At 37.7% G+C, this 26278-nt stretch overlaps 1 protein-coding gene across 4 annotated transcripts in view; it reads right to left on the bottom strand.

Annotated features, from left to right (window-relative positions):
• Positions 1 to 26278, bottom strand: part of rev1 (REV1 DNA directed polymerase) — a 67478-nt gene that overhangs the window by 15568 nt on the left and 25632 nt on the right. For all 4 annotated transcript variants that reach the window (XR_007957201.1, XM_052026764.1, XM_052026765.1 and 1 more), the window contains 7 exons: positions 20618 to 20772; positions 18159 to 18278; positions 15836 to 16056; positions 12704 to 12876; positions 7148 to 7250; positions 3954 to 4116; positions 617 to 792 (listed from right to left, as the gene is read on the bottom strand). Coding sequence is in view for 3 of the 4 variants with exons in the window: in XM_052026764.1 (XP_051882724.1) it covers positions 617 to 792; positions 3954 to 4116; positions 7148 to 7250; positions 12704 to 12876; positions 15836 to 16056; positions 18159 to 18278; positions 20618 to 20772 (1111 nt within the window). In the remaining variant the exon portion in view is untranslated. The remainder of the gene's footprint in view (positions 1 to 616; positions 793 to 3953; positions 4117 to 7147; positions 7251 to 12703; positions 12877 to 15835; positions 16057 to 18158; positions 18279 to 20617; positions 20773 to 26278) is intronic.

The following is a 26278-nucleotide window of genomic DNA, read 5'->3' as shown; positions in this document are numbered from 1 at the left end:
TCATTACTATCTGCACCCCATCCCTTCAAAATAAATCATGTGCAGTTCATGCTTTAAATTAAAAGCACTGAAACTTAGAGAGAAAAAAAATATGGTCAAGAGTTCCAAATACAACTAATTCCAGTCTCTGAAAAGGTCTTGGCTTTTTAACCAAGGAGTGATCAAAGCCAAGGAGGTTCTTTTAACTCTTCTCAAAGTTCACAAATTTGAAAGGACCACAGAGGTGACCTTACTAAACATTTTTTAGATATATATAAAATCTGTGCATCAAAGAGCCCATCCATGGAATTGACGTGCATGGATCCCAGTGTTGTTCAAGTATTACAGTAGTTTAAATACAATAGGGGTGAAAATTTTACATTACAATAAATTTAGCAATGTATGCTATTTACACCTTAGCAACAATTCTTAAGTTAAGAGACTTGTTCTTTTCTGCAGTTATTGTCCAGGGAAAGAATGAGATAACTATTAAGTTGTCTTAAGACTGTGGAAGGACATATTGATAATCTTTTGAAACAATGTTTCAAATAGATATAAATTAAAACCCGAGACCAGCTTATTCAATTTTCTTTTGTTGCTGTTGAAGATACTGTAATGACAAATATCTGTACGTTACCTGAGAAGGAGATGGCACTTCAATATTAATATCAGCTCTATCTCTACGGACAGGTGTGTTCTCAGAGGTAAGTATACCATCGGTTTTTAATGAGGTTTTCAAACTACTGAGATTTGTATTAGGTGAAAGCAAGGGAGAGTTTCCAGTTGTTGGTGCCTTTCTTGCAGAATCTGAGTCTGTAAACAAATGTAATAAAATACAGCAAAGTGAGTGCTGAGATAAATAAATATTGTACGTGATGGTTATGCACAACTGACAAGTGTGAAAAGTAACAGCATTTAATGCCTTAGTTTTCATAGTTAGTTACACAATGGCCTCAGAAAATGCTGCTACCTTCTGTTGAGTAAAATGAAAGGTTGAACAGAATGAACTACTTTTGTTTACATTATCTACATTATTTTTTTCTTATAAAACCCAGCAAGATAAAAATGAAAATCCATAAATATACTGCAAATTACATATCTACCATAAATATAACAGGTGAATCAAATGAACTACAAAATAGATCGACTCTTAATGCAGAAAAACTTCATTTTCAGTTTTATGGTACAATATTGTTTAAATACGGCAATCTTCCAAATGCCAATTTTGAAACCTGACTTGTCCAGTGAGCGCCACATATTCACCCAGTGGACAAATATTTAATGTTGAGAATTATATTTTCATTAGAATTGAGATTACCTCATTTTATGCTTTTCAAAGTCATAGCATTTTATAGTTAGGAAAGAAACAAAAATATATCATTTGGCCTCAGTGAAATAATGACACATGTGTGAAACAAAGTTTACTTTTGTTTTAAATGACCTATTCCTTTATTGCAGCTAAGGAAAGTGTAATGCAAAAAAAATGCAATATGAGAAACTAAATTTGCTAATATCTAGATATGCTCTAAAGTGTTGGTTGTGAACCAGAGACTTTGGGGAAAATATGCACCTTACCATATTGTTTGTAATTCAAAATTGTTGATGTGTCATTTGAACTCTGCTGCAGATCAGATGTCTTGGGTATTTTTGTGCTCTATCTGGTATTTTGTGGAAAATGCAAGTACATTTGGTAGACATAGGTAAAAACTATGACCATAACTCTTAGCGACATTTTTTAAGCTCACTGTGAGAAATTCAGGCACATTTCTTTTCTAAATGTGACACTGGAGAGTAATTCATAATGCAAAGATGCAACTATATGAACTTATGAATTCTTTCATTTGTTAATGGCATCACAGAAGTGACAATATTTTCAAGAAGGCTGCTATATTATAAAGCTTATTAAATTGAGAGTATTGATAAGAGGACAGAGTTGTCAAAGAAAGTTCCTTTACAATTAAGTCCAATTTTGGTCCTGTGGCAAGACTAAATTCTTGTTATTAGTTTTCAATTGATCATTGTTCAACAGAGGTTAAAAACAGGTTTCACTCGCACAAGATGTTCTAATTCATGATGCTGCAATAATTAGTTGGTTTGTCTAAAAATAAATGCTGCATTATGTTACAATACTGTTTAAGGTTATCAGAGAAATTATAGACTACTCTTTTCTATTATGAGGAGCTAATAGGCCTAACTGTTAACAAATTAGTAGTCCTTTGTGTGGGATTTTTTCGAAGATCAGCAATAACCATGAATAAACTATGCTAGTGAGAATTCAACCATTTACTTTATGTTCTCAAGGCCATAACAAATGTTTTTGTATAGGACTCACTAAAATTCCTGCAATTTCTTAACTGCTATACAGGCACACAACAAAATTACTCCTAGGTGATGGGGCTTATGTTATTGGATTTGAAAATATAGTTCTGGTCCAGGGATAGAGCATAGTGTTCAATTCTCATTAAACTAATCTTGTGTGACATTGCAGTATCAGTTAATTAATATTTCACCTGCAAGGTCACCAATTAACCTGTGAGCTCCCTATATGGAATAGACAATTTCACTATTGAGAGGAGAGCCATAGAACTTTGCAGCACAGGAGGAAGCCATCCAGTTAATCAGTTTAGAACAATCCAATATACTCTAGCTATTCCAAAATACTCCTGTATAATTCTCAGCATTAAATATTTGCCCAATTTTCTCTCACTGGATGCATTACTTCTACCTTAATCATACCCTGTCAGAAAACGTTCCATATTCAAGAAATTACTGATAACCTCCATGTCTCTTTGATGATCATTCTGAATTGCAAACCTCTCATCGCCGATTTGTCAAAGAAAGGAAATAATAGTTCACTTTTCATTATCAAAACCCTACATCAGTTTAAAAATGTCTATTAAATCTCCCCTTAATCTGCTTGGTAGGAAAGAAATCTCAGTATCTGATCTATCTACATTACCATACATTTCCCATCCTTGGCATCATTGTAAAGAATCTACATTGAATGTTCACCATATGTTTATAATTCTTCTGATTGGGGTGTATCAATCTGCGTTAAATGTTCTGTGACTTTACCAATATTTTGTATAAATTGAATAATTCTTTAACTCTTGTACTCTAGGTTACGATTTACAAAACCCAAAATGTAATTGACTATTATGACTTCATCTATTTGTACTTTCAAGGAGTTATGTATCAGGGCCACTAGGTGTTTACACCTTCTAGACTTTACCCTGAACACAGATAATGTAAAAGCAACTCAAAGTGTTAATACAGCTACATTAGAGAAAGCAGTATATATAAATAGCTCCATATTCAGGCCATGGGACAAATAGGAAGATACAACATGGCAACAGTTGATGACACTACTGAACTACGTCTAAAGTACAGCTTCTACCTTGGGATTGAAGGACACTTTCAGTAGCTGACTATAATGACCGAAAATATGCGCAAAGGTTATGTTAAGAGTTTAGCAGCCTTTGAATGATTATTCCAATTGCCTACACAAAGTATAGCCACAGTATGCCAAACGTAGCTCTTCTTTACACAGAGGTAGGCTCACTGAGGCAGTATGCAAAGTATTCATAGAACATTACACCTTTTATCACTAACAGGCTTGCTTTGTAGTAGAGCAACATTTTTACCTAAGTCTTAATTGTCACACAGAAATCACACAACAGAAAAGGTATGCATTCCCGTACAAGCTGAATTGTAGGACGTGTTTGGACACATGGCAGCTGGATATCTTCTGTCTACTTTCAAATGGTCTTTCACCCATTAATTTTTACTTCCCATATTTGCTCTATGTTAACTCTCATCACAAATTTACAACACAAGTTTTCTTCATCCTTTCCCTTTTTCCTCCAATCCTTCCCATCACTAGCATTTTATGCATTTCCTCTCCCCCCACCCCCCTTCCTTTTCTCTTAACCCATTCTACAGTGGGAATCATCAAGTTTTTCCAATTTGCTAACCTTCTGAAAGCCTGGGTTCCACAGCTTTCTTTGATCTGGATTTCTGAAATAGATCCACCTTTGGACACGATGACCCACCAGCAGAGTTACTTCGTACAAATGAAGAGAAGGAGTTAAGTGAAGTTTTGGTATCTGGGGTTAACTGATTCATCTGAATTCCAACCTAAAGAAAAATTTTTAAAAACTTGACTTCATTCAAATACATCTTCATACGATTATAACAACATTATATATTTTATTCACACTTTACATTTCAACTGCATCACATTCATTTTACAATTGCAAAAATATTTTACAATTATTCAATTTACTCAAATATTGGAGCTTCATACAAAAGTGCAACTTACAATTGGGGACACAGCAATAAAAACACAGCATACCAAACAATGCCACAAACTGCATGAATTTTTATATAGGGCTGTCCGAATTGTGTCACAGTGAATTATCTGAAAGCATGAGCATAGTGCATCTCCATTTGTTCCAGATAAGGAAGTATCTTACACTTAAAGTACTTAGAATCTGAGTCATATGTTATCAGAACATGTTTAAAAAAACCTCTGCATTTGCATTTTAATGACATCATTATTATATACCAAAGTTATGTACTTTAATAAATCCTCAGTAATTAATATAAATAATTTTGCTGAGCAATATCAAAATCAAGCTGTCAGCTAAGTTATTTTTCTCTTTCCTGACCTGCTGCTCCCTTTTATCATTGACCTGATTTTTAATGATGCAGTTCATTGTTAATAACCTTTAAAATGCATATAGCACAGTCATCTTCAATTTCACCAAGCTGAAAAGAAGCTATTTTTATTCAAAGATTACAATTTTCCAAATAAAATTTAAAAAATAACTCCCCACTATGAAAATGTGAAATTTGAACCATCATACCAGAAAGAAAGAGCTTAGAGAAAAAGTGCTGCATTTAAATTGGATATAATTATTGTACCAGCTATTACTAACCATGCAGGTTTAAAGTTCCTAAAAATCTATAGTATGTAATATTAAGGTATTCCATTTGCTTTCACCTTTCCTGTGGTACATCTTGCTAAATGTTCAAAGCAAAATTCCATTTTTTCAGTGTCCTAATTCAATATCTTTAATACATTCCAAAAGCAAAATATTGCAGATGCTAGAAATCTGAAATAAAAACTGAAAATATCAGAAATACTCAGCGGACCAGACAGCAATTTTGGTGAAGGAACAGAGTTAATGTTTCAGGTTGATGGCCTTTCATCACAAATTTGATTGAAGTCCACTGACCTGTAACATTAAGAGAGACACAAGAGATTGTAGATGTTGGAGTTTGGAGCAAAAAACAAACAGCTGGAGGAACTCAGCGGGGTCAGGCAGCATCTGTGGAGGGAAAGGTATAGTCGACTTTTCGGATCAAGACCCTGCATCAGGACTGAGAGTGTGAAAGGGAGATAGCCAGAATGTTAACTGTTTTTCTCCTTTCCAACAGCTGCCAGACTTGTTGAGTATTTCCCAGCATTTTCTGTTAATATAGGATACATTTTCATGTCATTATGTCTGAACTGTTTCAATTTTATTTCTAAATTTTTAAATCCCAAAACGAATGTCCCAGCTTGCTACTTTCACTCATCCCAAGGTTCACCCTTTGAGCTATCTGTTTGTATTGAAGTCTAACTTCACAGCTTCAATCCATAACTTAGATGGTATGCAAACCTTCTCAAACCATCAAAGTCAAACAAAAACAGCTGCATAATAAGTTTAAGTAGGAATAGTGATGAGTTAATGGGCTTTGCAAAATGGACAGCGTAGTTTTGCCATCATCTTAAATGGATTTATGGAGTTATCCTTTTCCAGCAAAAATAAAAGTTAAAATGACAAGAAACTTAAAGGTACATTAGAAACACTGAATGAACATGATGGGCGGCATTACATTAGCACATCACCTCTACTAGTATACATGACTCTATGACTACTTACAAAGCAAATTTAAAAACGAACAGGGCTGTGACATTGCTCGGGTCCCTTAATAGCCTGACTTGGAAATATATCACAATTCTTTCATCTTCCATGTACCTCTCTACCTAACTGTAACATAGGAGTGTTTTAACCACATTTCAGGAGTGCACCTTTTATGTCTTTTTTAGTTTCTCTACCAGAAAGGACAATTTCACATTTTCCCATGTTATACTCCATTTGCCAGGTCTTTGCCCAGATAGCCTACTGATATCCCTTGTGTCCTCTTCACAACTTAATTTCCTACCTACCTTTGTGTCATCAGCAAATTTAGCAACCACACCTTTGATGCCTTCATCCAAAAATTGTAAAAAGCTGAGGCCGCATCACTGATTATTATTGCACATACTACATATAGAAACGGACTCATTGGTGCCTACTTTCTGAATCCTGTTAAGCAGTCAATTTCCTATCCACTGGAATATGATCCTCCAACCCCTTAAGCTTCTAATTTTCACTATAACCTTTGATACAGGACCTAATCAAATGCCTGCTGCAAACCTAAATACAGTACAGTAGTTATCCTTTATCCACAGCACAAGTTACTTCTCCATAGAGCTCCAATAAATTGGTCATTTTTTTTTCACAAAATTTGTCAATTACATTAAAACTAAATTCTATTTTAAAATGTGCTATTTTAACACTATTCGTTTTGTTTGGAGTCTGGGAGCCTGGCAACTGACTCCCTATTCTATGTTGTTTCATCACTTTCTCTCCCCCCCCCCCCCCCACCGCCGAGTGGTTAAGGTGATGGACTAGACATCCATTGCAGTTTTAGGGCAGGCACAGTAGCGTAGCCGTTAGTGTAATGCTATTACAGCGCCAGCGACCTGGGTTCAATTCCGGCCACTGTCTGTAAGGAGTTTGTACATTCTCCCCGTGTCTGCGTGGGTTTCCTCTGGGTCCTCTGGTTTCCTCCCACATTCCAAAGACGTACAGGTTAGGAAGTTGTGGGCATGCTATGTTGGCACCGGAAGCATGGCAACACCTGCAGGCTGCCCCCAGAACACTCTACGCAAAAGATGCATTTCACTGTGTGTTTCAATGTACATGTGACTAATAAAGATATCTTATGCATTCCAACAGCACACCACAGATTCAACTAAACAATAACAAAACAGTTTAAAGTTTTGATCTTTTCATGGTGGCATTCAATTGCATAAATTGCAGTAATCAGTTTTAATCATTAAACTTTAACCTACCCCTCTCATATCTGTCACATCCAGCTTCATCATATGGAACATGTTTAGCACTTCTCTGCTAATTATTTTTGCATTGCCCGTTGCATGATCTAAAGTCACACTTCTGCAGAATCAAAATTTGGAGACAGTTGTTAAGATGACAACAACAAAAGTAGGAAAGAAATATTAAAAAGCTGCAAAGTGTTTTAGTTTTATTATGTTAACATGAAGTCTCTTGAAATGTATGAAAATAAAAGATTTTCAGAATTTGATCTGATTGCATAAATCACTAAGGCAAATTCTAAACAAAGCCCCTCAGAATTACTCCTGTATACCATAACATGCTCAAAAACTACATTAAAATCAGTTTGTTGCACTGCTGTAACCAGGAAGTTTTGTTCCAGAATGTTATTTCAGTTAATTTCTATGGTTAACGTTTTAGCGCTGCAAGGCAAAGATGAATAATTTAATATAGCGGAATTCAGAGAAAATTAGTTTTAATTTGCATATCAAAATATAAGTTTTGTTTTTGAGAATTCAAATGCATCACATGCACAGAATTAGATGAGGGAATCTGATGGAATACAATTTTGAGCCTGTCTCCTTATTCTCTTCCACATTTCAGTTATTAGTTTACAAACAAGATAGATACTTAATAATGCAAACACAATGAGCTTAAATGTGGGATCTTATGTCATGTTCATGGAAGCATCAAACAATTTTTAAGATTAAAGTGTTTTGAAAATGAAGAAATATAAAAGAAACTAATATCATTAAAAATACAGCAAATATTTGAAATTCTTTTTCAGCATCCTTTGGGCTGATTGTAATGACAGATGATAGAAATGAAAAGTAGCAAAGAGTGCAAGTGATTTATTTAGGTGGCACTGGCAAATACAGGAAATGCAAATCCACAGAGGTCTACAAAATAAAGACATATATGAGACAAAACGACGAGTGCTAATGGGTGATGTTGGCCAAAAGAACAGAGGTTTGTTAGTGCAAACTTTGGGTTATTCATCCCATATCATAATGACTCTGGACAAATAGCCCAAAGGCTCTGTTATAAAAATCTAATTGGTCCCTTTAGCCTTTAAGTAAATTGCCAGGAAGTAAGTAGCCTTGGACCACATTCCTAAAGCAATCACCAAGAATAGCCAATATATGAAGGCTATTTTTTGTTCTGCAGTATGCACTAGCATACTGCAGAACAAGAAAAAAATGGAGATTGCTGTTCAGCTCCATATTATCCTGTTACTTTATTCTTCTCTATACTTCAATTATCTTCCCTGACTATATACAAAACAGGATGTGGTTAAAAAGTTAAACTTAACCAATTTAATGCTACATAGACAAATTTAAGCAAATTATGAGATTAAGGGTATGTGTAATGCTGTGTTCAAAATGACTCTATATTTGCCTGAAAAACATGATAAAACACCGTGCAAGGAATGGCACAACAACCCATCATATTTCACAGTTTTTGATAACAAAGACAGTAAACAAAATATTGCTGATGGAGAGAAAATCTTAATGTAAACCATTATACATTTCAGCACCATAGTGATAAGTTTCTGGATTTTCCACTCGAGCTTTGGAGGCAGGCTGAAGGGTGACCTAATCAAAGTATATAAAATAATGAAAAGCATAGAGAGGATAGATGACATCTTTTTGCCAGGGTGGAAATGTCAAATACTAGAGGACATAGCTTTAAGGTGGGGTTGGGGGGGGTGGGTTTAAAGGAGGTTTCGAAGGAAGTTTTTATTTCACATAGAGTGATAGGTGCCTGGACCACACTGCCAGAAGAAAATGGTGGAAGCAGATATGATAGCAACATTTAATGGGTACTTAGACAGGCACAAGAATAGGCAGGGAATAGAGGGATATAGACCATGTGCAGGCAGATGCGATTAGTTTAAATTGCCATCATGGCCAGCATAGACATGGTGGGTGGAATGGGCTGTTCCTGTGATCACTGTTCTACGTTCTAAGTCTACAATGACTTAATGGTCGCAGCACGGTGCAGTACTGAATACATAGACAAGGTATGCTTTAGGATTAGTTTCTTGTCCATGCTAATGTAAAATCATCTCAGTCACACAATGACATTGAGTACAAAATGATTCAGGGAAATCATGCAGAATTCCCAGCTATCCAGTGACTTCTGCTGGAAAGTATATCGTTCATCAATTCAAGCACATCTTATGTTGCTCTCACTTTAACAAGCAACTGCTTTAAGTTGTTCAGGGTTTTCCCAGCCCACTGTTCAACATAGAATACCCAATCCACATACTGATAATCCTTTACATATTGACAAATTTTGATAACAATTCCTTCACTAGTAACATAGGAAGAGTAGACCATTTACCCCCTTGAGCCTCTCCATCATTCAATGAGAACAGACATAACCAGAGATTGGCATGATATATCTGCATCCACCCACATCAGTGCTATTTTTAAGCACTAGATCCATTCAACCTCAGATTTAAAATTAAAAATAACATTAATTGTCATGAGGGAGTGACAAATGTTAATCAAATCAATCTTTAAGTTCCAGAGAAAGCAACTCATAAGCTTTTGTAATTTAACCCTTGGAATCCAGATATTACTCAGGTGTATCTATGCTGCATTCCTTCAAAGGGTAATATTCCCTCCCTAATGTGTGGTTCCCAAAAATACACATTATATTACCAGTGTGGTACATTCTATCTTGTTTTCTAGTTCCCTGGCATTTAGTCTTTGGAATTATTTTCTGTATCCGTAATATTAGAACATAGAACAGTACTACAAAGGAAGAGCCCCTTTGGCCATGATGCCAATTTAAACTAATCACATCTGCCTGCACATGGTCTATATCCCTCTATTCCTGTCCTGTTCATGTGCCTATCTAAATGCCTCTTAAAAGCTGCTATTATATCTGCTTCCACCACTTCCCCTGGCAGTGCAGTGTGTTCCAGGCATCTATCACTCTTTGAAAAAACTTGACTCCTAAATCTCCTTTAAACTTTTCCCCTCTCATCTTAAAGCAATGCCTGCTAACATTTGACATTTCCACCGTGGGAAAAAGACTGACTATCTCTGCCTCTCATCATTTTATATACTCCCCTCAGCATTCAACGCTCCAGAGAAAACAATCCAAGTTTGTCCAACCTCTCCTTATAAATAATACTCTCTAATACAGGCAAAATCCTGGTGAGCCTCTTTGGCAGCCTCTCCATCATTCCTGTAATGTGATGACCAAAACTGCACACAATACTCCAAATGTGGCCTTTAACCAAAGTTTTATACAGCCGTGTCATATGCAAACCTACTAATCAGCCACCTACATTTTCATCTAAATCATTTACAAATATCACACCTGAAGTCCCAGCATTGATCCTTGTAGAACACCACTGGTCACAGACCTCCAATCAGAGTAACACGCCTCTACCACTACCCTCTGAGTTCTACGACCAAGCCAATTTTGAATCCAATCTACCAAGTCTTCGTGGATCCCATGTGCCTTTATCTTCTGGATCAGCCTACCATGATGGATGCTGTTGAAAACTTAAAGTCCACGTATACAATATATTGTAATTACTTATGCAATTGGAGCTCTACCTATCTCTGGACCTCCAATATTTCTGACTTCTCAAAATTTAGGATGTACTCTGTTCTATTCAAAGTGGAAGACATCACATTTGTCTACAATAAAAACCACTTGCCACAGTTTTTTTCCCCATTCATAATCTATTAATATTTACTGGTAGTTAAATGCTTCCATCTATACTGATTAATGCCTTAGCATTCCATCATTAGCAAGCTTAGGTGTGTGGCTTTCTATACCATCACCTAAGTTGTTTAAAAAAAAAGGGCTAGTAGTTCAAGTGAGATGGAGCATAGGGAGATACATCAACACACATTTATGCTAATCTGATGTTAATCCCATTTATTATTCTCCCCAGTGTCATCATCAACTCTCCCTAGATTCTACCACTCACCTACACACTGGGGGCAATTTACAGTGGTCAATTAACCTAGCAACCCACACACCTTTGGGGTGCGGGTGGCAGCTAGAGAACCTGAAGGAAATCCATCCAGTCACAGGGAGAATGTTGAAACTCCAGAGACAGCACCCAAGGTCAGGATTTAACCTAGGACTTTGATGTTGTGATGCAGTGGCTCTACTAGATGCACCTCAGTGCCGTTTACAACACTGGCCACCAAAAATTATACCCAGCCATTTAGAGCACCTACCAATTAACTTTTTGCCATATTTCCTGACCAGGTCAATAATTTGTCTTCAATTCCATGAGTTTCAACCTCTGGAAATCCAGATAATTAATTCCTCTGTTTCTTACTTGATTAGAATTGGACACTGTGTTTAAAGTCCAGCTTATCCAAAGGAGTGGATAGACCAATCATAGATTCTGTAATGCGCATTCTATGGCTTTGCCTTTAATGCTCGAAATTAGTTGGACATATTGAGCAAATCAATTAAAAACCTTATTCAGTCCACTGAGATCTGATCAGAGGACCTCGGGTGAGGTTTAACCAGGATATTGTACAGCTATGCTATGACATATGATCATAGTCTTTTAGTTCTCTACATTGAAATGCCAAAATTCAATCATCTTCTAAACATATCTAAAAATACAACTCCAGTGAACAGAAATAGCAAAACTACCTTCACCAGAATAAGTTATTAAGTCCACCCAGTTTATGAAGTTGTTAAAAGATAGGATGTAATGCCATGATAGAAACAAAATCCCCTCAACCACTGGCTGAAGAATATTCTTATGAATTTTTGTTAAAATTAAAACACCGACCTCAAGAGACTGGCTGAATACAGAATATTCTTATGAATTTCTGTTAAAAATCAAAGCACCAACCTCAAGAGACATGATCTATTCCAATTGGGATATCCAGAAGAATTCACACATTTGAAAAATTTGCATGCTTTTATTAAACCACCTTTTTTTCCAAACCACAAAATCCACCTTTGAGTCATTGTTTGTGAAACCTTGCAGGAAATGCATTAACTGCCCCTTCATACTTTACTAACCCCGTTTGACACAGTAACATGTCCTCAGATTACCATCACAATACACGAGTCTGAAACCAATAGTGTAAGGGATTACAGGTCAAAAAAACATATTAACCCATTTTTATTCACAAATTGCAAACAGGCTACTGTGCTGACTTAAATTTGAATTTTCACAATAATCTCAGTTTTACTGAAATTCTGCCTTTGTTTCCAATTTACCATTGTGTCCATTATTATGTTGTGTATTCCAGCTTTAATCGTTAATCACCAAAGAAAATCAGAGGAGTGTTTGATATGCTGAATAATATGAAACAATACAGTAAAACTTAAGCAACTGGTTATGAATGCAGAAATATAATTATACTAATAACCTAAAGGTTTAACAACACAGCTTAAATTCATTTTTTTAGTAAGCCACCATACTTTTATATGCATATAGTGAAGGAGAAAACAAAATCGTCTTGTTTAGCTAATCTTTGTCTCTCATTATTTCTTGCAGGAATTAAATCATATTTTCACTTTTACAAACACCTATTTACAATTCAACATACCTAGTAATGTTGTCGCAGATTCCATGCCCACCAAACTTAGCCGGTTCTGTAGGTGCACCAGGTTTTCTCATCATTACTTTAAGAGTTAGACGCTTCCCTTGCATTCTGGACATTTCCAGTCGCCGCTGAATTTCCCCCGCAAGATTGAGAAGAAATAGTTCTGCCTCTTTAGTCTAAGGGAGGGAAAGACAAGAAAATTATCACTTTAAAACCTAAACAATAAAAAGGTAGACCATAAGTTGAAACAATATGTACAGCATTCTCAAATCTGTTCACTATTTTTCACCTCTAAATCGCTAAAAAATCTCAACAAAGGTTGACAATCACAGAACAGACTCTAGGTATAAGCATCTGTTTTTATTTTTAGTTGCAAGTTAAGTAAAAACAGATTCTTTGGTTCAAAATGTAATTACTTTAAGGGAGAACCTAGCAGAGCTGCAGGCAGACACAAAATCAGAAGTGGGTTATATTAAGCATTTGTGCAGGGATACCCCCTCTCCATTTCTGACTTTCCTTTTATATTAACCTTCTGACCTTAAGTTCATAACTTTAATTACTGCCTCCAGCTGTCAACAAGTTAAAAAGTACCCCTAGGGAGAGAAAGTAGCTATCACTTCACGTCAATTGTCTCCAATTTTAATGCAGTGTACCTCCAAAAATGGCATCTAGCCTGCCAAATGTTTTCAGTGCTTTCTATTCTTAGCATTAGGAGGAACATAATTTGTGTTTTTGATGAGGGCTATTTTAGTACTGTGGGAAGCATGGAAATGGATTGGAAAGATTCAAACAGGGAGTTGCCAGAGAGAAGATTCACAAAAATTTGAGACAGCCAAGGATCTTGTAAGAAACTTTTCAAAATAGGTAAAAGCTAGCACGACAGATCACAGTTTTTTTTTTCTGAAGCGCCAAGGAAAAGGAACCATTTGCAATGTTAGTGAGAGTGGCGAGATAAATGGAAAAGAATGCATTTCAGTCTAGGATGGGAATGGATTGATAGGAACTGCACTGGGGAAGCTGTGTACCAATTAGAATGTATATACTCAATTTAGGTGACAAAGTTCCAAATGCCTGCTGCACTTTGAAAATCACCCCATTGCTCCATCTTTCCCACAAACACTATTCTCATTATATGCAACTATAAAAATAAATTGGCTATATATTTTCAAATCTTTGTAGAATTATTTGTTTTAGATACAAAACACCTTTGCATTTTATTGCATTCTCTACCTTTATTACCAAGTACTATTTACACAAAAAACAACTGAATACTGTGTTTTGTCTTGGTCTCTGACTGCCTAACCCTGGACAATTACCAGCCTCTGTCATAATTTTCAACATGTCTTAAATTGTTGCCATCCATGTGAAGATACCCCCATTGTGCTGTTAGGGAGGGAGCCCAAGTCATAATGGTGTGTGACTTGCAGAAGAAATTGCATGCAGTGGTGTTCCCATGGTCTGCATTGCATTTCATTTGAGGTATAGAGGTTATGAGTTTGGAGTATGCTATCAAAGAAGCCTATTAAAGAAAATCGATGCATGAATCACAAGTGACTCAGCAAATGTCAATGGTGCTGAGGTCGAGATGGTTGGGAGCTTCAAGTTCCTGGGAGTGAACATCACCAAAAGCCTGTCCTGGTCAAATCACGTAGATGCCACAGCCAAGAAAGCTCACCAGCGCCTCTACTTCCTCAGGAGGCTAAAGAAATTTGGTTTGTCCCCTTTGACTCTCACCAACTTTTATCGACGCACCATAGAAAGCATCCTATCTGGATGTATCATGGCTTGGTACAGCAACTGCTCTGCCCAGGACTGCAAAAAGCTGCAGAGAGTTGTGGACACAGCCTAGTGCATCACAGACACCAGCTCCCCTCCTTGGACTCTGTCTTTATCTCTCGTTGTCTTGGTGCAGCAGCCAGCATAATCAAACACCCCACCCACCGGGGACATTCTCTCTTCTCTCCTCTTCCATCGGGTAGAAGATACAAGTGCCTGAGGGCACATACCACCAGACTTAAGGACAGCTTCTACCCCACTGTGATAAGACTATTGAACTGTTCCCTTACACAATGAGATGGACTATGACCTCATGTCATTTGTTGTGACCTTGCACCTTATTGCACTGCACTTTCTCTGTAGCTGTGACACTTTACTCTGTACTGTTTTTACCTGTACTACATCAACGCACTTTGTACTAACTCAATGTAACTGCACTGTGTAATGAATTGACCTGTACGATCGGTTTGTAAGACAAGCTTTTCACTGTACCTCGGTACAAGTGACAATAATAAACCAATACCAGTGAAGTTACTTTGTCTATTGGCTAACAACTCTTTGCTACAAAAACAAAGACTAAGAAACCTGCTAACACCACTCAAATCTGAATCTGCCAGTCCAACCAAGCTCTTTTATCCGGGTTTCTTTCACTTGCTCTATACCCAGGTTATCCTGCTCAAAGACCAATGTGATTTGTCAATTCAGCTTCTTGTACCTTCCAACATGGCTTTCCCTGTCAGGCACCACTGTCTTTTATAAGCTGTCTATATTTGAGGAATCAACTTCACACCTTTACACGTCTTCTCATCCCAACAATGTCAGAAATGTTCCTCTAAAATCCTCCAGTCCCATCCCAAAAGGTCAGTTCTGATATGCACAAGCACTTCTAGTCATCGAATAAATGTTGCTCTCACTGATGTCCATATACTCTAAACATGTCACTGAAAAGAAAGATTACATTTCCACTTCCAGCCTACATTCCATGAAGACTGTCACATTATTTTATTCTGCACAGGCAATAAATGTCATACATGCAGTATTTACATTTTTATTCATTTTGCTTTAAGAATGCTGCATTGATTTGAAATATGTGCATAAATGACTGACCAATCCTGTTTGTTCATGGAATATTCTGGACAGTGGTATAATAATGGTAATCTGGTTCAAGATGATAAATTTTTATAGGACTTTGAATTAAAGACTTGCTGTCATTGTTACTGATTTCAATTTAGATGCATTTTATAGAGACCAAAAGTTGATTCAAATCATTCGATTTGAATAAAGCTCAGATCAGAAGTAATTTGCTATTTACATGAACAAAGGATAGCAAGTTCTCAAAAACATTAATGAATAATTTACCTGACTAAACCGAATTCCATAGTTAATCTCAGCAGATACAGATTTTCGCTCTTTCTCCGTTCGAACTGGCCTATCATCTAGGCCTCGGCAGAATCTGTAAAGCATTTGGCCTGTTTTGGGCCCAAATTCCTTTTGAAGTCTTGGCATCAAAATCTGCTGCAGTTCTCCGCATGTTTTAACACCAAATGATGCCATTTTATATTCTAATGCCCTTCCAACTCCTAAATATAACACCAAGAGTATATAAATGTAAAGTAAGAAAAGGAGAGAAAAATGACAACAAGAAACAAGTACTTAATATCATACTGCAGAATTCAGCTGATGATTTCTACTTGAAGGGTTTCATGTTTGCCCTTAATGATTTTTGCTCCTCCTTGTTAGTTGTGGCAAAAGTACAGATGTTTACATTCTTAATTCTTTAACAAGTTAAAAAATAACATCTTCATTGAAAATTCTTTCATTTTATGTATGCAACAACCTCCTAAGAAGTTTGAAGTAAAAGAAATATCATTTACCACTCACATGGACACTTGTATAACAGATTATTAATCTTGACAATCAGGACCTAAATTGAGAATTATCCTCCAAATAAACAGAATACCTAGACTATTAATAAGGTCTCAAATAATTTTGTATTCTGTTGCCACAGTTCCTTTTAGACAGGTTCCAAGGCATATGGAATATTCAGTATCATAAAATTATCAAATTACTCAAAATAAGTGTCAAATCTGATCATATTTAAATTAAGTCAATTACTTAAATAATTACTTGCATATTACCTATCCTAAAATACGACTGCTTAAAATACACTGATTTATTTAAAATAAACAACATATTATGCTCCTACTGGAAAATTATGAATAGAACATAAAATTAATTGGATAGCAAAGACAGAATAGTGAATGGTATAGTGAGCGAGCGAGTCAAATTAGAGCGGGTGGTTCATAAGGAGATAGATGTTGATGGCAACCTATTGGGTAAATAACCAGTTTCTATGATGTATCATGCTGCAACTCTACGAGTATACAGCTTTTCCCACAAATCACGTGTTATACACATGATAAGAGCTATATTCCTGTTAATCGTCCTGATTAAAGTTTTAAAATGCAAGTGCACCAATTTACAATTTTTACTTGTTAAGCTCACAACTCTGGATCTTATTCATTTGGTTTGATGCTACTGAATACCATATGAGCAAGCAGATAATTTAGAATACTAACATTATGTTATTTATTTCAACACTATGTGCCATTCCCTCACCACAAACTCCATCTCTCTCCCTGGTGAACTGTATGAGGCTGAACCAGTTTGCAGACAGTGCCATTTTTAACCCCAAGGTCAGCTTCCAACCACATTTGCCACCACCACCACCAAGACCAACGACTTGCATAACTGTTACACCACTCAACACTGACCCTGGCTCAACTCATCTGTTACTGAAATGCATATCTACACCTTTTATTACTTCTTCATTTAACAATTCCAGTGCTCTTCAGTCCAGTCTCTTATTCACATGAGCTTATCCAGAACTCTGCTGCCTAAATCTCAACTTGCATCTAAATCACTCCTGAGCTTTCTGACCTATAAAGGACATCAGTACAACATTGATTCAATTTGAAAATTCTCAATGTTTTTAGAAAATTTTCCACGCCTTCCTTTCCCATTTCCCTAACTCACCTGTAAATACCTGCGATCTTTGAGCCTTGAATTCTGGCCTTTGCATACCCATAATTTTATTCATTTGACTCTTATCACTTTTGTCATTAGCTACCTCAGGCTTAAAGCTCTGGGTGGGTTTCCATGGATAATTTTCTGTTTTTGTAGGTCACTCCTTAAAATTCACCTATATGACGAAACTTTAGTTTGTCTGTCTCAATTAGCCTTTGTGTAGCAGGGCGCTGAATTTTGTAAAATGACACTCGTGAAGTGCCTTGGGATGTTTACTACTTGAAATCATAACATAAATGCGATAAAACAAACTGCTGGAACTACACAGCAGATCAAGCAGCATCTGTGGAGACAGAAATTGTTAATGTTTAAGATCGATGACTCTCTCTACACTGGTGCTGCCTGACCTACTGAGTAATCTCAGCAATTTGTTTTATTCCAGCATATACAGTGCAATGCATTTAAATTTATATAAATGCAAGTTGTCATCTGTGAATTGTCTGCTGTATCTTCCAAAGTACTATAATTCGTTGTGAAATGTGATGGGGTAATTCTTAAGTCATAAGAGGCATTACATAAAAAATTCTGAAGGCTTCACTTCATTTTCAAGTAATGTCAGTTGCCAATATTATGCAAATGAATTAATCTGACTAACCTGGTAGACTGCTTACAAGTTGATCTTTGATAAAATCATCCACTTCCTCTGGTTTTAAATAATACTGCCCATCTGGTTTAGCCTTGCGAGTGGCCATTCTGGCCAGCAGAATGTTCGATCCTATTAAATACAAAATAGTAGCATTAGTATGTCTGCAAATAGAACTTTTAAATTTTGGCATATCCTCTCAGCATTTGCTCCTCTATGAAAGACATTAATACTTCCTACAAGTATGATGTTGCGAGCTCTGATTATTCTCTGGCACCTCACCCAAATAGTAATACTTCATGCATAATCCTAAACAGCAAGAGATTCTCTGCGCAGGTCATATCAGCAACTCAAATCTTCTACTGAGATCCTTGTGTACCTTCTAGCTTAGGCCAACAGAAAGTAAAGGCTAGAATGCCAAATCCTAAAGTTAAATAAAACCTCCACAAATCCTATGTAACAATGTGACCAATATATCTGTTTTAACAGTGAATATCATCAGTGGTGGGATTTGCCGTAAGCTTGCATAGAGTCAGAGTTCTGGGTTTAATTATACAAATATAATTATGATTTTTTGAGAAAAACAGTGCATAAGAATCAAAAGAATCAATTGTTCAGTGTTTGGTAAATATCTGGCTTATTTTTGGATTAAACAAGTATCTCTAGTAAGGATTTTTTAATTTATTCCTTCTTCTTGACCTCAGCATTGTCGTCAAGACCAGCATTTATTGCCCATGCCTAACTGCCCTTTAAAAGCTGGTGGTAAGCTACCTTCTTGAACCACTGCATTCTTTCTGATGAAGGTATGCCAATAAATTTCCAAATTGGGCTGGTGTGCAAATTGAAAGGGAACCTGAAGATGGTGAAAAACACTATGATGCTGGAAGAATTCTGAAGATGGTGATGTTTTCATGTGCATAAAGCCTTGATCTTTTGGGTGGTTGAGGTTGTGGGTTTGAAGTGCTGTTGGAGTAAACAAAATAAGTAACTACAGTGCACTTTACAGATGGAACACACTACAGCCACTGTACAATGGTGTGGAGGGAATGAATTTTTTCTGGGTGGTGCACATCATATCTATCGAGAGGTTGTTTTGTGCTGGATGGTAACTAGCTTCTTGAATATTCTTGCAGCTGCATCTTGTATATGGTTGAAAGGTTTATGGGATAGATTAGGAGGAGAGTCACTCATGGTAGGATACACAAACTCTGACTTACTCTAGAATCCACAGTATTTAGTGGCTGACCCAGTTGTGTTTTGTTCAATGGTGGCCCACAAGATACAGATGGCGGTTGCCTCAACTATGGTAATGCCAATGAATGTTGAAGACAGGTAGTTACACTCTCTCTTGTTGAAGATGATCATTGCCTGGCATTTCTTTGGTGTGAATGTTATTTGCCACTTATCAGCCCTTGCCTGAATGTTGTCTAGATGAGCATGTGGACTGCTTCATTTGTACAGGATTTGCAGGTGGAATTGAAAAATGTGCAATTAGCTGCAAACATCCCCACTTTTGACTTTGATGGAAGGTATGAAGGTCATTGATGAAGTAAATGAAGATAACTAGTCAAATAGGGTAATAGAGAGATACAGCACAGTAATAGGCCCTTCAGCCCACCGAATCCACAGCAATCAACCGCCCATTTGCACAAATCCTACATGAAATCCTATTCTCCCTGCATTCGATCAACCTCCCCCCACCCCCCCCCCCCCCCCCCCCCCCACATTCTACCATTCACCTACACACTGCAGGCAAATTTGCAGCAGCCAATTAACCTACCAACCCACATGTCCTGGGATGTAGGAGGAAACTGGAGCACCCGGGGGAAACCCACATGGTCACAGGGAAAACATACAAACTCCACACAGACCAGACGAGGTTAGGATTGAACCCAGGTCTCAGGTACTGTGAGGCAACTGCTTTCCTAGCTTCACCAAGCTGCACTGCCTTGATGTCAAAGACAACCACTCTTCCTTCACCTCCAAAATTCAGTTCTTTACTCCATATTTGGACCATGGCCATAATGACTTGTGGCAAAACCCAATTATCAAATATACCATTTAACGACAGAAAGAATGGGATTTAAAGAGGGAAATTCAAAGCTTGGGATCTAAATGGCTGAAGATATGGGGGTCAACTAAAATTTTAATGATGCATAGATGCACCAAGGACCAAAATCCGTGAATAGTGAAGCTCTTAGTGAATGCTAGAGTTTCAAAAGTTTGCACATAAAGGAAGAAGACATTTCAACATAAAGATGAGCATTTTAAATCTGCAACACTGGTCAAATGTAGATTTGCGAGTGCCAGAGGAATGGCTGCAATTCTCTTTGTGCAGGATATAATTTGGACATTTGGGAATATCCCATGTGCCTGAAATAGCCTTTCTATTTAAAATGAGAAGCTATAGAAGTATTTAAAAGTTCAACAGTGAAGAACAAAGGTCCAATTTCTTGTTCCTAGATACATACCCATTCCAACTGATGCAGTACATCGTGTCTTTTCCTTAATCTCAGAGCGAATAACTGTTGCTATCTCATCAGGCGTCAAACCAGTTTCTGTACATATTGTTGTTATGTCTACAAGAGCTTCATCACAGCTGACAGCTTCAATATCATAAGTATAGCTAAATACAGATAAGACAAGGGAAATGAATTAGTGCAAATAATGTAGTGGTTAATCTTTAAAATATAGGATGTTGCATTTATTTTCTAATGCTGAATTATAGTTATAATCAAGATCATTGCTTGGAATACAAGTTTCCTTTGACCATCAAACGTTGAAGTCTTGATTCAATGCATAGTAATCAAGATCACTGTGTAAAATTGGCAATATTTCACACCAAAGTGGTTGTCTCTCTTAGAAAGATAATTCAATCTGAGCAAGTTATGGCTTCTCCAAGGGTACAACTAGTTCTTTGTGAACAGATGGAGCTTAAATCCATATCAAGGCTGTGCTGTAATTGACCTACTGTTTTTAATTGTGGTAACTGGTGATAGATAGAGAATATACTTAATTCCCCTCATTAAAAACACCACATTCAAAGTATCATTCAAACTATTTACCATTCATAGCCACATCAAATAAACATACTTCCTACATTCAACAGATTAATGTCTGATCCAGTGGAGTCATGATGGACAGAAGCTCCGTTTATCTACATTCAAAGGTGGTGAAGCACTTCATGAGTTGACTGTTTATTTTGATTTCAGTTAAACTTTGAAAGCATCTGTGCAGCTCAAAACCAAGATTAATTTTCTGAAAAGCTCCAAATGTTTTACAGTAATTGTGCCTATATTCTATTCACATTTTAAAATTCACATATAAAATTCTAAGAGTCAAAGATCAAAAATTTGGAAATGTAAAATTTAAGTAAAATGCTGGAAATACTCAGCAGTTCAGGCACCTGCCTCCTCTTCAACTTAAATTACACTTATTTCTATGCTATTCCACTTGTGAAGGGTCATTGACAAGAAGCATCAACTCTGTTTCTCTCTCCAAAGATACTGCCTGTCCTGCTCAATATTTTCAGCATTTTCTGGTTTTTAAAGGTAATGTTCACTTACATATAAAAAATACATTACTAAGAAATTGATCCGACTTATAAAAGAGAGTAGGTTTTTAAGCATAAGGAAGATTCCAATGCCTGATCTCATCCATCGTATTCTGGAGTATTTATTTGTAAACAATCTTTTTTTTACCCCATAGATAATTAAGTTCCTTCATTTTGAATACTGAAATTTCAAGTTAAACTCAATAAACAGAAACTGTTGACTTCTACTATGCTGTGATCACCTATAAACATTACAATATGATTAAAGCTACAGAAAAACAGCTGAGTTCCAACTGTAGTGATACAGAAATTATCTAGAAACCCAGAAGTAAATGAGTCCTGGCTCTAGGTTTGACTATTGCCTCCCTCCACCCTACACCTTAAATTCCACAACCAGAAAAATATTTTCTATCTGCCCTATTAGCTCTTCTTATCATAAACATTTCAATAAAATCACCCCTTAATCTTCCAAATGCCAAGAAATATAACTAATCTCAGCCAGTAATTTAACCCCTTAGAGTCCAGCATGTTGTGTATGTTTAATTATCCTTATTTTCCAAGGCTCATTAATATAAACCTACACAGCACACTTCCTTCAAAGGCAATACATCCTTTCTAAGGTGTCAAGCTCTTGGAGGGGTGGGTGCTGAGAGAAGCAGAAATGGGGTGTGGTGTCATAGTACTGGAGGAGGTTACCAAGGTAAAGAAATGAGAATATAAAGATATTAGGCAAAAGAATCAACTATATGGGCACTCGAGTCTGCTCTGTCACTCAATTGGATCATATATAGTTACATATTTCTGAATCACTACAAAAAAGCATAAAAAATGATAAAATAATGCTTAATGGAAATTCTTGTAATTGTCAAGGCATTCCTTAGAGTAAATAAGAAAAAATCTATTTCCTGCAGTTGGAGAATTGATGACAGCCTCTCATGAGTTGATTGCATTCATTAAAATACAGAAGTGATAATCTGGCATTTTAAATTATATGCCAGACACTGATTGTGGCCAAACCAAATTTATAAATACTTAATTTATGCTAATCTATTAAACCTCCAAATCTAATCAGGCTCTTGCATTGCTTAACCAACCTGCATCCACTTTCTGGGAGGTATGTAAATGAACTCACAGGAATCACTGTTCATTCACACTCAATAGCTTCACTCCATCAACTGCACACTTCCATATCGTGCCTTTTGCCCAAAATGTATCACCTGACTCTTATTCGCACTAATTTGCCATCTGTAACTTTCTTGTTCATTTTGTTAGCTTCCTTTAAATATTTCAAGTAGTTTGTACTGATTTGCCAAATTACACCACTTTTGTATTGTCATATTGATTTCTAATACCTGTCAAACAAAAGTGGACTCAACACTCACACATAGATAAACAACTTCAAAGCCTTCTCAAACAAAGATGACTTAAACAATGTGATTGGGGTTAGGTAGAGGTAGATGGGGAAAATAGCTTTCTTCTGGTGCAGTCCAAAACAAAGGGAGATAATGATACAGTTAGAAATGAGCCATCAGCAATAACTTCAGGAGACTCCTCTTCACACAAAAATGGCACCAGAGGCAATATTTTACAGCCAGCAGGCAGTGGAACAAATTTATATTCATGTCCTGACCTTTTAAAGCTCGAACCTGCAACCAGAAATACTGCAGTAACAAACTGGCATTTAAGCCATTTAAATGCATTAGCGATCTTATGATCACCCAATGGATCCCACAGACCCGACCTTCCAGAATGTAAGTACAGCCCCTGGAAGCGCTGGGGAGGCCTCCATTGTGCCAGAAAGCATGGATATTGGGGAGGCCTTCAGGCAATTCTGAAGCATCAGGGCATGAGAAACCCCCCCTCCCTAGCACCCTTCTATCTTGTTCTCCAGCAAATGTACATTGGCTAGAAGACCTAACAGCAAGACTGCTGTATCAGATGGATATGAGGGACTACTCTGTACTCTGCTTCACAGAGGCATGGCTCAGCGCCAACTCTCCAGATATGGCACTCTAACCCAAGGGTTTCTCCATCCACTGTATGGGTCGGACAGCGGTGTCAGTTAAAGAAAGAGGCAACAATTATTTGCTTCATGATAAACTCACTGTCATGCTCAAATGTTCATGGCCTTGTCCCATTCCTGTTCCCCCAACCTGAAACATCTGGTAGTTAAGTGCCAACCTTTCTACCTACAGAGGGAGTTCTCCACCATCATCCTGACTGCAGTCTACATCTCGCCTCAGGCAGATGTCAACCTAGCACTTGGGGAACTGAGCACCATGATCAACAAGCACGAAACAGCGTACCCCAACACCTTCTTCATCATCGCTGGGGACTTCAATCAGGCAAGCGTGAAGAAGTCTCTGCCTAACTACCATCAACATGTCACCTTTAACACTAGAGGACCAAACACACTCGATCACTGCTATACCACCGTCAGAAACGCCTAACACTCCATCCCTTGCCTGCACTTTGGTAAATCTGGCCACCTGGCTGTGCTGCTGCTTCTTCCTGCATACATGCAGAGGCTGAAGAGTGCAGCACTGGAGGAGAGACCATGAAGAACTGGTGAAGGGGGGCAGAGGAGCAAATACAGGACTGATTTGAATCGGTGGACTGGGCCACGTTCGAGGATTCATCAGCAGATCTGAATGAATATGCCACAGTCGTCACCGACTTCATAAAGAACTGTGTGGACGAATGCGTACCCAGAAAATCATTCCAAGTCTTCCTCAAGCAGAAGCCTTGGATGAACGAGGGGATTCGTAAACTGCTGAAGGCTAGCTCTGTGGCACTTAGGACGGGTGATCCCGAGTCATACAAGAAGTCAGGGTATGACCTCCAGAAAGCCACCTTAAGTGCGAAGATACAATTCTGGACCAAACTGGAGTCATAGACTGACATTTGACAGCTGTGGCAGAACCTGCACACAATCACTTCCTAAAAGGCGAAAACCAGTGGCATTAATGGCAATGACACATCACTTCCAGAGGAGCTCAATGCCTTTTATACACACTTTTAAAGGAAGAAAAATGACCCGCCTACACGAGTCCCCCCCCCCCACAGCTCCTGATGACCCTGTGATCTCAGTCTCTGAAGTCAATGTCAGAGCATCCTTCAAGAGGGTGAACCTACGAAAAGTGTCTGCCCAGACGGTGTACCCAGCCAAGTGCCGAAGATCTGTGCAGATCAACTGGATGGTGTATTCAAGGACATTGGTAATTAGTTTAATATTGTCACATGTACCGAGATACAGTGAAAAACATTGTTTTGCATGCCATCCATACAGATAATTTCACAATGAAAGTACATCGAGGTAGTACAAGGGAAAAGCACTAACAGAATACAGAATATAGTGTTACAGTTACAGAGGAAGTGCAGTGCAGGTAGACAATAAAGTGCAAGAGTCATGATGAGGTAGATTGAGGTTGAGAGTTCATCTTTATTGCACAAGTCAGTTCAATAGTTTTATTATAACAGGATAGAAGCTGTCATTGAGCCTGGTGGTGTGTGTTTTCAAGCTTTTGTACCTTCTGCCCGATGGAAGGGGGGAAGAAGGGAGAATGTCCAGCGTGGGAGGGGTCTTTGATTATGTTGCCTGCATTTCCAAGGCAGCGAGAAGTATAGGCAGAGTTGATGGAAGGGAGGCTGTTATTTGTGATGGTCTGAGCTGTGTCCACAACTCTCAAGAAAATTGGTGAGGGTCAACGGGGACAAGCTGAATTTCCTTAGCCTTCTGAGGAAGTAGAAGCACTGGTGAGCTTTCTTGGCCATGGAGTCAATGTGGTTGGACCAGGACAAGCTATTGGTGATGTTTACACCTAGGAGCTTGAAGCTCTCAACCATCTTCACCTCAGCACCATTGATATATGCAGGGGTGTATGGTCTGCTCCACTTCCTGAAGTCAATAAGCAAGCTCTTTTGTTTTGCTGACATCTTCAACCTCTCGCTTCTGTGATCTGAGGTTCCCAACTGTTTTAAAAGGGCATCTATAGTACCAGTGCCCAAGAAGAGCACAATGACCTGCCTCAATGACTACTGTCCAGTATCATATACATCCACTGTAATGAAGTGCTTCTAGAAGTTGGTTATGGCACAAATCAACTCCAACCTCAGGAATGACCTCAAACCCCTCAAATTACCTATTGCCACAACAGGTCAACAGCAGATGCTATTTCACTTGCTATCCACTCTGTTCTGGATCATTTGGACAACAGTAATCAGAACAGTACATCAGACTGCTGTTCATTGACCACAGCTCAGCATTCCATACCGTCATCCACTCCAAACTTATCACCAAACTGCAAGACCTGGGCCTCTGTACCTCCCTTTGCAACTGGATCCTTGACTTCCTCACCGGCAGATCTCAATCAGCATAGATTTGTAACAACATCTCCTCCTCACTGATCACCAACACAGGTACCCCCCAAGGCTACATGCTTAGCCCCCTGCTCTACTCTCTTTACACTCACGACTTGCTAAGCACAGCTCCAATGCCATCTACAAATTTGCCGACAATACCATTGTTGGTCAAATCACGGATGGTGATGAGTCAGCATAGAGGAATGAGATAGAATAT

The sequence above is a fragment of the Pristis pectinata genome, chromosome 11 (genome assembly GCF_009764475.1).
Source record: "Pristis pectinata isolate sPriPec2 chromosome 11, sPriPec2.1.pri, whole genome shotgun sequence".
Classification (NCBI taxonomy): domain Eukaryota; kingdom Metazoa; phylum Chordata; class Chondrichthyes; order Rhinopristiformes; family Pristidae; genus Pristis; species Pristis pectinata.
This window is presented reverse-complemented; position numbering and strand designations above follow the sequence as displayed.